General features: G+C 44.6%; 1 protein-coding gene across 2 annotated transcripts in view; it reads left to right on the top strand.

The window, feature by feature from the left end:
* The first annotated feature begins 4020 nt into the window (after window positions 1-4020).
* PRIMA1 (proline rich membrane anchor 1) overlaps window positions 4021-12004 on the top strand; it is a 53061-nt gene continuing 45077 nt past the window's right edge. For both annotated transcript variants that reach the window (XR_014693390.1, XM_084520284.1), the window contains exons 1-2: window positions 4021-4227; window positions 10301-10451. Coding sequence is in view for 1 of the 2 variants with exons in the window: in XM_084520284.1 (XP_084376410.1) it covers window positions 4135-4227; window positions 10301-10451 (244 nt within the window). In the remaining variant the exon portion in view is untranslated. The remainder of the gene's footprint in view (window positions 4228-10300; window positions 10452-12004) is intronic.

Below are 12004 nucleotides of genomic sequence, written 5' to 3'. Positions count from 1 at the left end.
GTGCAAATACAATTAAGAGTCCTAAAGTTTTTGTTTGTTTGTTTGTTTTATTTTGTTTTTGTATCCTTTGAAATAATTGGGATCATCAGGAACAATCCCCTCCACTCCCTGAGAGTTGATGGTGGTATTTGGAGAACTGTAAATTCTTCTACTGTTTTCACTGTTGTGAACTTTATTAATCTGTGAACCCATAAAAATTCATCAATAAGGTGTGGGATCCTGTGTAGAGTCTTCAAATCCTTGAACAATAAACTTACTTTCTACTACTGAAAGCACTGCCTTAGATACATGAAGCAATAAAAATATCTATAAAAGAATAACAAGAAAAATATTTTGAGTGTGATCCAACATTCAAAGTATATTGATGCTGTGCATTTACCAGCCTCTTGATGGTATTCTAGACTCAAAACTAAGAATTAGTCTGAAAGAGACAGTGCTTTCAGGCAGCAGGAGGCTTTGAGGTCTCAGTGCTGAAACATTTTCTGTTTATGTTTTGGCTAGTGTTTCTCCGTGTCTAAAACTTTTCTCAAGTTCATTGACTTGCATCCAAAAATGTCATTAGCAAAAAATGCTTAAAAGGATTCTTCCTAGGCCTTCTTCCTAGGCCTGGCTGACCACAAAGCCCTGCCTTGAGAAGTGGTCACCTTGACTTCCTCTCCTTCTGGCTCCAGCTAAAATCACATCCCAAGGTATCTGAAGATGTGGGAACAAATCCTACCTAAAGACAGATTGGTGAGTATCTGTCGATTTTGATGAGGTTTTGACAAGGCAGCCTGGAAGAGCTGCCTTCTCATATTCTCTCATGCCCTCTGAATACTTGTACACATGGTGTAAAATCAATCTATACAGACAAAATAAATAGCCTCTTCGAATCCATTATAACCATAATGGCTTCTTAGACTAAAAGAGTTTGATAATGTGTTTGTACAGCTAATCAGTGTAGCATTCCTTACTAATGTTTCCTGAGTAGTTACTGTATTGGAGTGTTAATCATGATTGTTCTGATTATCAGGAATTGTTCTTAAAAAAAAAAAAAAAAAAAAAAAAGGTAAGATAAATACTTTCTTCTAATAAACAGACCAAACATGAAAAGAGAAAAAGAAAAAAAAAAATACAAAATTTAATGCTTTTTATACTAACAAGTGTTCATATTTGCTTAAAATTTTTGAAAGACCACTTTTCTGAAAAAAAAAATATTTTCAAATAGGTTAACTCTGTATTTTGAGCAGTGGCATTTGCTCATATGGGACTCTTAATCTCCAGAGCACCAAGCCAGAAAACATGGAACTGTGTTGATCCCACCAGTGAAGGATCTGGACTTGTTCTTGATTTTTGTGCTGTGATAGATACACCTAGGAAGATAGGATCCCGTTCCTGCCTCAGCCATCAAACACGCTGCTGCCATTGGGTAGCTGGATTTAGATGTGCTGTTTTGGCAGGTGGGGAAACTGATGCAGGTCATTTTAAAAACATGTCCAAGGCAACAGAGAAGTTGCAGTAGGATCACAACTCAAGAAATCTTGATTATGGTTCAGGGGTTGTACCCCAGTTAATATCCATCTCAACCTTTAAGTAGTGTGGCTGCTGCAGACAGATCATCATATTCTTCCTCGCACCAGTCCTGGTGCTACAAAACACTTACTGTGTTATTAAGGAAAATGTATTTAAAGCCTGTCATTGATTCAAAGCCTGCAGTCTTATGGGCACTATGTCATTTATCTTCCTTGTAAGTGGGAAAAATTCCTGGACTCTATTTTTTCTCCATAGAAACTACAGAATAGAAGTCAATGAAATTAATGAAAAGCACTGGTATCATGTGGACAAGAGGGCATATATTCAGCTCTTTCTTCAGCCATTCAGTCTAATGGGAAATAAGCCTGCGTGTTGACTGCATACTGCATGACTGGGGCCAAAGCTGGAGATTGGTTTTAATGCATCCACAGCCCAATCATTTCACTCAGGGAGCTGTCAGTTACCAGAGCAAAATAGAAAAGATGCTGATTACCTGGACCAGACTCTGCTCTTATTTGTGTCCAGCAATCTCCCTGGTTGCACCTGCTTCTGTGCAACTGCGGGCAGAGCTTGGCCCTGTGTCCTCAGCTCCCTGGGTTGTCTTTGAACCAAAGGAACAACACTTAGAGATGGGCATTTGGAGAATTGCTAATGGCAGGAAATTCCACAGTTCTCCTGACATTAAGGCATTGTAAACACTGAAAGAAAAGAAATATGTGTTGTGTGGTTTGTGGTTCTTTTTTTTTTTTTTTTTTTTTTCTTTTGGCGTGCAATGCCTAAAGCCTTATCTCTCATTCTGTCAGGAACCAAGGACTATGTATACAGATGGTGCAATTTATTATGTTCTGTACTGTGACCAAGTGCTGAAATACCTTCAGGAAATCACCAGAAAGCCTGAAAAGCTTTGCTGTCTCTTGTGACTCCAGCTCCGTAAAACTATAATTGAATGAGCACAATATATTAAGCACTATATGTTACACAGTAGACTTACAGAAAAGGATGCCATCTTTTTCAGCAACATTACAGAAAATATATTTGCTCTACAATTACTGCTTGTACCCAATGTCATGTTGTCTCTCTTTCTCTATATTCGACCCTTAAAAACCCACAAGATAGGGATTTACAAATAAATGTCTAGCCACAATGGGACTAGTTCAAGTCAGGTGTAACTCCATTAAATTCCACTATATTGTCCTCATTTGTAAGATGTTGCTGAGCCCGATAGCCCTGACATTTAAACCAGCATCTGTTGGGATTGAAATGAATGGAGATACAGTAGCGTGAAAAGAGAATTTTAGCCCTGTATTGGCTGAGGGGTTAATGCATTTTCATTCTTGTTCCACTGAGCGGGTTTTTATGAAACAATTTATGAAACTTGTCTCAGCGGGTGCCAGAAATAGGGGGAAAAAAATAAAATGCATGTCCTGAAACCCAGACATATCTGGGTATGAAATATAAAACTTGAGCCCAACATCTTATTTGAACCCATTTGTTTACTTCATTCACTGAAATGGATTCATTTACTCATCCACACACTAAAAACAGGACCCCTGTGCCACTGACTCAACAACAGACAGTTATGGTCATTCTGGTGCACACCAAGCTCAACTTGCAGCAATGGCCACCATTCACAGAGCAGAGTTTTGCTCATAATCACTTCACTGCAAGCAAAACCATTTCCATCTTTGATTTTCCATCCTGTTACCTCCCTGTACGGCCATGATATTGGGGGATTCTTTATCTACATCCCCACAAGTGCTATTATTTCAGCGTGTTGTGCTATTATTTTTTATTTATTATTTAATTATTATTTATTGAAACACCAATGCCACGAAGCATCTTCCTTATGACATCCCAAACCGCAGGCAGGGACACAGAGCTGACACCTCGGGCCTGTCACAGGAGAAGACTTTGCAACACTTTGGGGGAAAAATAAAAAAAATAATAATAAAAAAAAAAAACATAAATAATTAAAATCAAAACACTTTTAAACATAAAAAAAAAATAAATAAAAAATAATTAAAAAAAAAAAGCAGCCCCCGGCCCGGTGCAGTCTTCGGCGGGCGGAGGCCGGGCGGGAAGGGAGGCCAGGAGGCCGGGAGGGAGGGAGGAGAGCCGCGGGGAGCCGGGCGCGCAAGGGACTGCCTCGGTGGGCTTGAAAAATCACTGCAGCAGCGGCGGCGGCGGGCAGGGGGGCAATGCAATCCCCGGGCTGCGCGCTGCCACGCCGCTCTGCCCGCCTCTCCGGCAGCTCCCGGCCCCTCTGCCCTCCAAAACTTTCCCCTCGCCCCTCCCCGGGGTGCGAGCTAGCCCCGGGCTGAGCGGTGAGCGCCGGCCCCGGGAGCTCCCGACGCGGGCGGGCGGCCGGCGGAGCATCCCGGCAGGGGGCGGGCGGGGAGGGGCGGAGGCACGGCTCCCCGCCGGGCGCTGGGTTTTCCCGACCACCCTTTCCCCTCCCCACCCGCCCACCTCCCTCCTTCCCTCCCTCCCTCCCCTCCAGAATTAAAGTTGGGACGGTGGCGCTCCGGGGATGGGTGCGAGCCAACGCCTCTGCCGCCGGCTCGCTCTGCTCCGTCCCCAGGTCGCCCGGAGCCCGCTCCCCCGCCCGCCCGCCCAGGAGGGATGCTGCTCCGGGAGCTTCTGGGACTGCTCCGCTGTTGCTGGCCCTCCCTGCTGCTGCACTGTGCTCTCCACCCGCTCTGGGGCTCCGTCCAGGTAGGGCCGCGCTGCTGGCACGGCAAGGGGCCGGGGGGCGGCAGCAGGCAGCAGGTAGAGCCCCCGGGCGGACCCGAGGCGGGGGCGGGCGGTGGGGGGCGCGGCGGGAGCCCCCGAGGCGGGGGAAGCCGCGGCTGGGCTCGACGCGGTCCCCCCGCTGCCCGCGATGCGGGACCGAGCGCGCCGGGCAGCCGCGCCCGGGTGCCGAGACCCCGCGGGCGACTCCGCGGTGCGGCCGGAGCCTGGCGGAGCGGGACTTTTCTCGGGCCACCGGCTCGGACAGCGCCTTGCGCTGGAGATGGAAGAGGCGGCCGAAGGAGGCGCGCACGGAGCCCAGCTCCGGAGGGCTGGTGGTGGTCGTGGTTTGCCGTGGGGGTTTAATGACGGTGGGGAATCGGGGATTCTCCGGGCAAAAGCAGCCTTTTGACAACTTGGACACGTGTGACCTTGGTCGTGGTGCACAGTGAGCAGGGAGATGGACTGAGAGTGGCCATCCAGTTTGGAGAGCCAGACCGGCTGCAAAGCTCAACTCAAATGCGTCACTTTGATATTTTAAACTTTATTTGTAATATATGTCTTCAGAGGAGTGATTGATGAGCCAGCCAAGTGCTGTTCAAGAACAGAAGGGTTGCAGTTTCTTGGAGAAAACACAGTGGAGACTCCACGTCTTTGACTCCCTGTTCTAAACTTAGTGGCTCCCAAGAGATTAAATAGAGATGTTTAAATATCTTGTCTCTTGCCGTGAATGACAGAGAGGATTTGTGATCCTTGCAGATTAAAATGAACAGAAATACAGCAAAAACAACATCTTTTAAACCAATGCCCCTGTTGTAAAAACCTCTTCCACCACTACCACTGCTGTCCTGCTCAAGTATTCAGCTAGCTGGCCATAAGTTAAAACTGTAACTGCATCTCTAAGGGAAGTGCAGTTGTATAGAGATGCCTTCTGAAACCTCTCTTCTGTAATCACTCAGTCAATCAAGCAGATGGGAAAAAAAATAAAAATAAAAAAAATACTAAAAAAAAAACTTGCATAAATATGTCTCTGCAAACTACTTAGGTGATCTAACCTAATCTTTCAGAAGTAATTATGTTTAGTTTATAACAATTGAAACAGGCTATGAGAAATGCAAAAGTCAAGGGGTCCTGCCTTTCCATGCAAAAATTTGGAAGTTTTGTTGTCCCATTCTTCATCCATACCTGTGTAACTGCCTACTGTTCTGTGTAAGGGCAATCAATAAACCTCCTCAGTCTCAAGCTTTTTGCCTGCCTCTCCCAAAACTCTGACATATCTAAGGATCCCAGTGGCATGTAGCGATGGAAAGGACAGGTGTGGAGCACTCACCAGCATGAAGACCTTCCTGTGACAAGAACTCCCTTGTCTTTGAATCCCTCCCATGACTTTCTTCCCCATGTTGAGTCATAATCCTTACTCTTATCTTAAAAGTTTCGCAAGCCGTACTCTTCTCAACTAATCTGTGAGTGTCCCATCTTGTCACTCTCTGTCCCTGCTCCATCTACAGCAGCCACTGTGTTTTGTCACTTCTCTTCTCCCAGCCCCTCTTTACCGGTTCGTCTGTGCTATGACCTACGTGGGGCACAGCCTTCCCTACCACATCTTGGCACTCCCTCTTCAAGCCCTGCCTTGGGACACTTTAGAGAATCTGTCAAATGCTAACCAGACAAGAAACATTTACCTTATTTAAAAAAAAAAAAAAAAAAAAAAAAAAAAAAAAAGAAAGAAAGAAAGAAAACATCTTTAACATATTTTTTTATTAGCCTAGTAGCCAGAACAATGACAGGAAGGAAGGGATGATTCTGTCTGAGGCTTTTGACATACTTTTTTTTTTTTTTTTTTTTTAATAAAGTGTTCTGATAAATAATGGTGTCACATTTTTTCTGGTTTCATAAACGTGGATTTGGATTAAATCTGATGTGAATTATGCAGAGCCATTCTGGGATATACACGGCAGCATCAAGAACTCTTCTCTGTAGACTGCTTCCAAGAGACAAATGCTCTTGCCACATCAGCAGGCTTTTAGAGGTCTCTGTGCTTTTTCAGTCAATTGCACTTTTCCTTTCAAGCTTTTCTCCTTTTACCTGATTCACAAAATAACAAGAGGACCATGCTGTGGGGACCATATTAATCCTCTTTCCCCATTCCACTCTGTAGATCATGCTTGTGAACTGCTGCAACCCCGTGGGACTCTACTGAAATACCAAACACTTATGAAATACCAAACACCACATGCAGATTTGTTTTTCCACTCCATGCAAAGCAGGAATAGGACCACTGTATCTGCAGGATATCTTGGATTAAAAAGATGTATCACAGATATGAACCTCAACTGAAAAACTATAGAGGGAAACCAATGTTTACAACTTTTTGCTTGCTTTTCCCTGGACATTTGTGGATCAGACTTCCACTTCGATGAATATGTAAAGATGTTTGTTTTTTGCAAAGCATGTTCATATCAAAGGCACAAATCCATAAAGTCAACTGTCTGTTTTCAGAGCAGGGAAAAAAATGAATCTCCTTGATGTCCAGGTAACACATGTCCAAACTGACAGACTTCTGAGTGTGTTTAGAAAGCCTCATGCCAAACAATGAACGATGTTTTAGAGAGGCCAAGGAGACACGTGTTCATGGCACTTACAACAGCTGGGCTGGAAGGTGCAGATGTAACATCTGGGGAGCAAGACCTGTTTGGTCCAGAGATGAACCCTCACCAAGACAACATCTGTGCCACGAGCTGACTGGCAGCCTGGCAGGTGTCTTCTTGGTCATCATCTACAAAGTGCATCCAAAGCCATTCCAGGGACATACTGGTGTCTGGCAAAACAAATAGGCAATAAAGTCTGAGGACAGGCTCTAATTAGCAGACTGGTCCAGAGAGAGATTAGGCTCTTTCAACATGCTTTTTTCTCCTGCCATCTCCTGTAAAAGCAGTTTACCTTGAACTGCAGACAGTAGGAAAGAAACATGGAGTAATTTATTTCATCATCCTCCGCCAGAGCAAGATTGTTCCCTCAAGCGTATTTTCTAGTGATTTGTTCTGCTTACCTTTAGAAGACACAAATAATAGCCTTCATTCCTTTCATAACAAGACTAATAGACATCAACAGTGGGATTTATTTTTTTTTTCTTGAAAATGAGCCAAATATCTTTTCCTTTTTCTTAATTCTATCTTTCTACTGTTAGTTAATCTTCCTGAAACAGTCCTCCACTACTTCTCTCCCCCTCAAACTCAATTTGTGTCTTTTCTTTTCTTGCCAGATTTCAGCCAGTTTACAATATCTTTGTTCTTGCATACTAACCCTCTAAGACAAACCCCTGGCAAGGTAAAATCTGTGTTCCCAGAAGTATCTTCTAGCAACCAGACATTCTACTGAGTGAGAAGGGAAGGAAAACAAACAATTTTGGTAAACGATCAGACTAAGGTATGGGGAGACCAAACAACTCTATTTTCAGGAAAAGTATGCAGAAGCAGAGAGCAGCTGGACATGTGTAGGGTTAATCTTGTCTGCAAAGTAATTGAGAAAAATATTCACTGGTTTCTGAGGACACTCTATTACCAGCCTAAGGTAGAAGAGCCTCCAGGGATTTAAAAGCAGTCAATAGTCTAAAAAAAGACCAAGCAAGCCTTTTGGTTCTGGTTGATATTAAGTTAGAGCAATAAGTCAGCATAGCTTTTCCATACCAGCACGGTGTTCAGACTCATATACACAAAGCTGTTTCTGGTCTGCATATGAGGTCGGCTCCAAGCCTGCTGAATGTTATTCTTCCTCGTGTCTGGTCTCTCCCACTTTTCTGGCTCCTGCAAGACTGCAGCGAGCCATAGCATTTAGCAACCAGAGAACCAGGTAGGGAGCAAAAATTAGAGCTGGGTGTTAATACTTGCTTCTTTATCAGTTGCTGGGGCCAGTGGAGAGATATTGCCCTACTTGCTCTGTGAGCACTGCAGGTGCTGTCCCATGGGTCCAAGCCAGGAGAAGTCCTGGGTGCTCTTCCAGCAGGGCTCCTCTGCTGGTAACGCCACAGCCTGACACACGAACAGCCTTGGAAGAGCTGAAACAGTGTAGAGGATATTTTGCTGCCTGTGATCACTTACTTTAAAGATAAATATACCTACTTAGCAGACAGATTTATTACCAGCTATGAGGGATTACAAAGCCCAGTCAGTTTGATTCATTAGAGCATTCAGAGAGTTTGTATAAGTTCCTGGAAGCTGCCTGAGATGATCTTTAGCCATCCTCTTGCTGTTACCTGATGGTGAAGGGGAAAGTTGGAAGGCACTTGCACTGAATTTGTTTTTCCCTATGTTTGGTAATAGATTTTGACATGCTGTTTAAAGAACTGAGCCTTCTGCCTTGTGCTGTGCCAAGCCGTCCTTCCAACTCAGTTGCGCGTAGCTCTTTCTATTCTTTTATTCCCTCTCTATAATATTTAATCAACAAAGCCCTACCGCCATTTCCCCGAGGCCAGAGTAATGCATCTTTCTGCATTTAGAAACCTCCTACGCATGTGAACATGTCTTTTGTGCTGTGATGCTGTTTTAATTAGCCACATCTCTCTTGTTGGCCAGAAATACATGAAAAGACTGCGTGCAGCTCTCCTGCAGTCAGGAGGTACCTAGCTGTGGGCCATGGGAGAGGCTTGCTGACCATGCTGGGGGCTAGGGGATGAAGGGGAGAGGAGATGGGCTCTGCATGCCTGGAGCTGGCAGGGGAAGGGAGGCAACCCTGGGTGGCTGTGGGGATAGATGAGGACGCAGAAGGGGCCTACCTAAAGCAGGTCGGAGGGGCAGGCATGAGACATCCTCTGTGTAACGACCAACGTGCTATGGAAAATAGATAATTCAAGAATATGATGTTAGCCTAAAACTGTTAGGACAATAGCCCTCCCAACACCAAACTGTACAAGGCAACAGCTGAATACTAGTGTCACTTCCCTGCGCTTCAGTGAGACATGGGTCCATCCCAGGCGGGCTCTTAACCCTACATTCAAAGTTCTTGTTAGATAACGTGCTGCTTCATCTTATAGGCTCTGTCTCCTTAAAAGAGTATCCTGAGACTCTGTTAGAGTCTCAGTCCTTTCAAAAAAGCTGGCTTAAATACCTCTGAAATTAACACCAGTCAGAGCTCCTGCAATGTTCCCCAAATTTACTTTTCATTAGGGACTTACTCCACTTCATTTTTTAGCATTAGATCAGGAATTTTACAGTCACTGAATATTCCTTAAGTCCCCAGTCATGTAAATATTATTGCCAGTAAGAAAAATATGCTGTTAATAAGTGCCGCTTTTCATGATGAGATCAAGATATTGAATACATTGAATACTGGCTAAATTGTTGTCCAGGGCTAACCCACTTGGGTTCAACAGTATTTACACTTGGGCTTTGCAATGCCCCCTCTTCAGCTTTATAACTAACCAATACTGCATGTTACGGAGGCTACAAGTCACAGTTTGTGGCATTTCCATTTTCACCATGCCATAGATGTGGCCTATAGATGGCTAAAATGTGGGTTCCCTCTCACCATAGTGGGAAGTGAAGTACTCTGTGAAATGCTCTCCAAACATCAGAGGGAGACTAGCAAAACAGAGATCTCATCTGGCTTTCAGTTCTGCCATAAGGAAAATGAACATAATCCTGACCCTAAATGTCTTGTAATTTTTTATTAGCTCTCTTTGGCTTGCAGCAATGACCCTGTGAATAATGCATGCTGCTAGATGGCTTTCCTAAGGAAAGAAGGCTTACGCAATCATATTGTCTGCCACTACCCGCCTTCTCCCTACCTCATAATAACTCAGAAACCAGCTGTCCAATTTCAACTGCATTTGACAGAGGGAAAGAGGTCTTGAAGATACTATGTTAAGTAAAAAATAAAATAAAATTGAGACCACATGGGGAAGAGACCTTGTAGTGGCCTCAGTGAAAAGCAGGCGGTGGCAGGAACTCAGTTCTCACCAGGGGATGAGGTGCCACTCGGGAGCTCAAGTCCAAGAAGCACATTCATGGAAAATAAGTTTTCACTCTTTCTGCTGTTCATGCAATGACTTGTTTCTTCACAGATCACTCAGGGCGAGCCCCAGAAGTCATGCCCCAAGCCTGTAGCAGACAAAGTGACAGAGAGCTGCCAGGAAGTTTGCCAGTGCAGACCACCTCCACCATTGCCACCACCCCCTCCACCTCCGCCGCCCCCTAGGTTGCTGGTGGTGCCGGGTAAGTAGCCACTGGTATGGCTGTGGTGCACTGAAGGGGTGCAAAGCGATGGGAATACCTGGATAGATGGAAGGAGAAAGGATGTGGGAGAGGGCACAGCTAGCTCATTTGTCATTTTCCACTTGGCAAATGGAGGAAAAAATGTTCTCAGTGGAGATGGAGATCTGTTTTCTGATCAATGAATAGTACTTGTCTTTTGGAGGAAAGCCAGAGAAATTCCCTCCTTTTGTTGTGTTATATATGATTCCCTGGCTTTAATTGGTTTGCTAATGTCCTAGTCCCGAGAAATGCTCTCCTACGCAAAGTGCTGTGCTTCCCCTTGATTTGTATGACCTACTGTTTCACCAGGTACACACCTTGGAGGTCCTCATGGTCTGAGGCAAATTAATTTACAAGCAGGCAAAATTTTCATCATTCTGTCTAGTCCAACCCAGGAGGGAAAGGTGGAATTGGCAAAGAGGCTGTGTGGGGTCTCCATCTTTGAAGGTCTTCAAAAGGCAGACAGGCAAGGGCTTCTTTGAGCAGAAGACTGGAGTTAGTTCGTCTCCAATTTACTTCCAAATCAGTACTTCTGTGATCTCTGATACATGAATCCTTTCCAGAGAGTGGAGAGTCGCCTCGTGCACAGATAGTTGTGTCAGCAGTCCCCAGAGAGGAGTTCCTTGGCAGTGCAATGGACCTTGCTGGCACTACATGTACTAACTGGTTGCAGGGACACGGGCTGAACCCTGTGCAGGTACCTTTAGATCCCAGCTGTTTGGTATTACAGCAAATTTCCTTAGCACTACTATATTATTGCAAATTTGTCTCTCCCTAAAAGGCTGCTTATTAATTCTTCTCCCTGCTAGATAAACTCCCCTGGAACAGGGTTGTAAAGTAAAATGGGAGAAGAATTCATTAGGTAGCATCATTTGGATGTTTGTCTTTATCAGCTCCATCCCCAGATTTGCAGAAGACATGAGGAAGGCTCCTGCACAGTTTTTAGCCTGCTAGAGGACAGGCAGAATTTTGCAGTGTTTTCTGCCAGCAGTATGCTTCGTATCTGTGCCAGGCTGCAGAAATTTAAGGCAGAGGCAGGAAAAAAAAAAAAAAAGAAAAAAAAAAAACAGTAATTTGAAACACTTGGAAAAGGAAGTACAAAGACAGCTTTAAAAGCAAAGATGAAGGTTTTTAGTAGCAGGAGAAATCTCTTTCAATATTCAAGAAAATGTTATGGGTATTAATAGTAGAAATTGCCTTGATCTTTGTCTCACAGTCAGAAACTAAAGTGTTTGCCACTCTGCTTTCTTGTACTTGGGCTACCCATTGCCTTGGGGAACCACTCTTACCTGTTTGCGAAGTGGCAGAGCAGTGCCAGCACTGGTCCTCGCCATGGTGCTCAGCCGTTCTGGGAGGACTCTGCTTTCTTTTTTCTGGGCTGCTGCCAGGCAGCTGCTCTGCATGCATGGATTTGTCTACTGTGAAGTGGGAGGAAATCATACCAGAAAAAAATAAGTCTGTCACACATTGCAAAAAGAGGAAACAGAAATCAAACGGGCCTGTGACTGGGATAG

The sequence above is a fragment of the Aythya ferina genome (assembly GCF_964211825.1).
Source record: "Aythya ferina genome assembly, chromosome: 5".
Lineage (NCBI taxonomy): Eukaryota > Metazoa > Chordata > Aves > Anseriformes > Anatidae > Aythya > Aythya ferina.
Note: the sequence above shows the minus strand (reverse complement) of the source record. Positions and strands in the feature narration are given on the sequence as shown.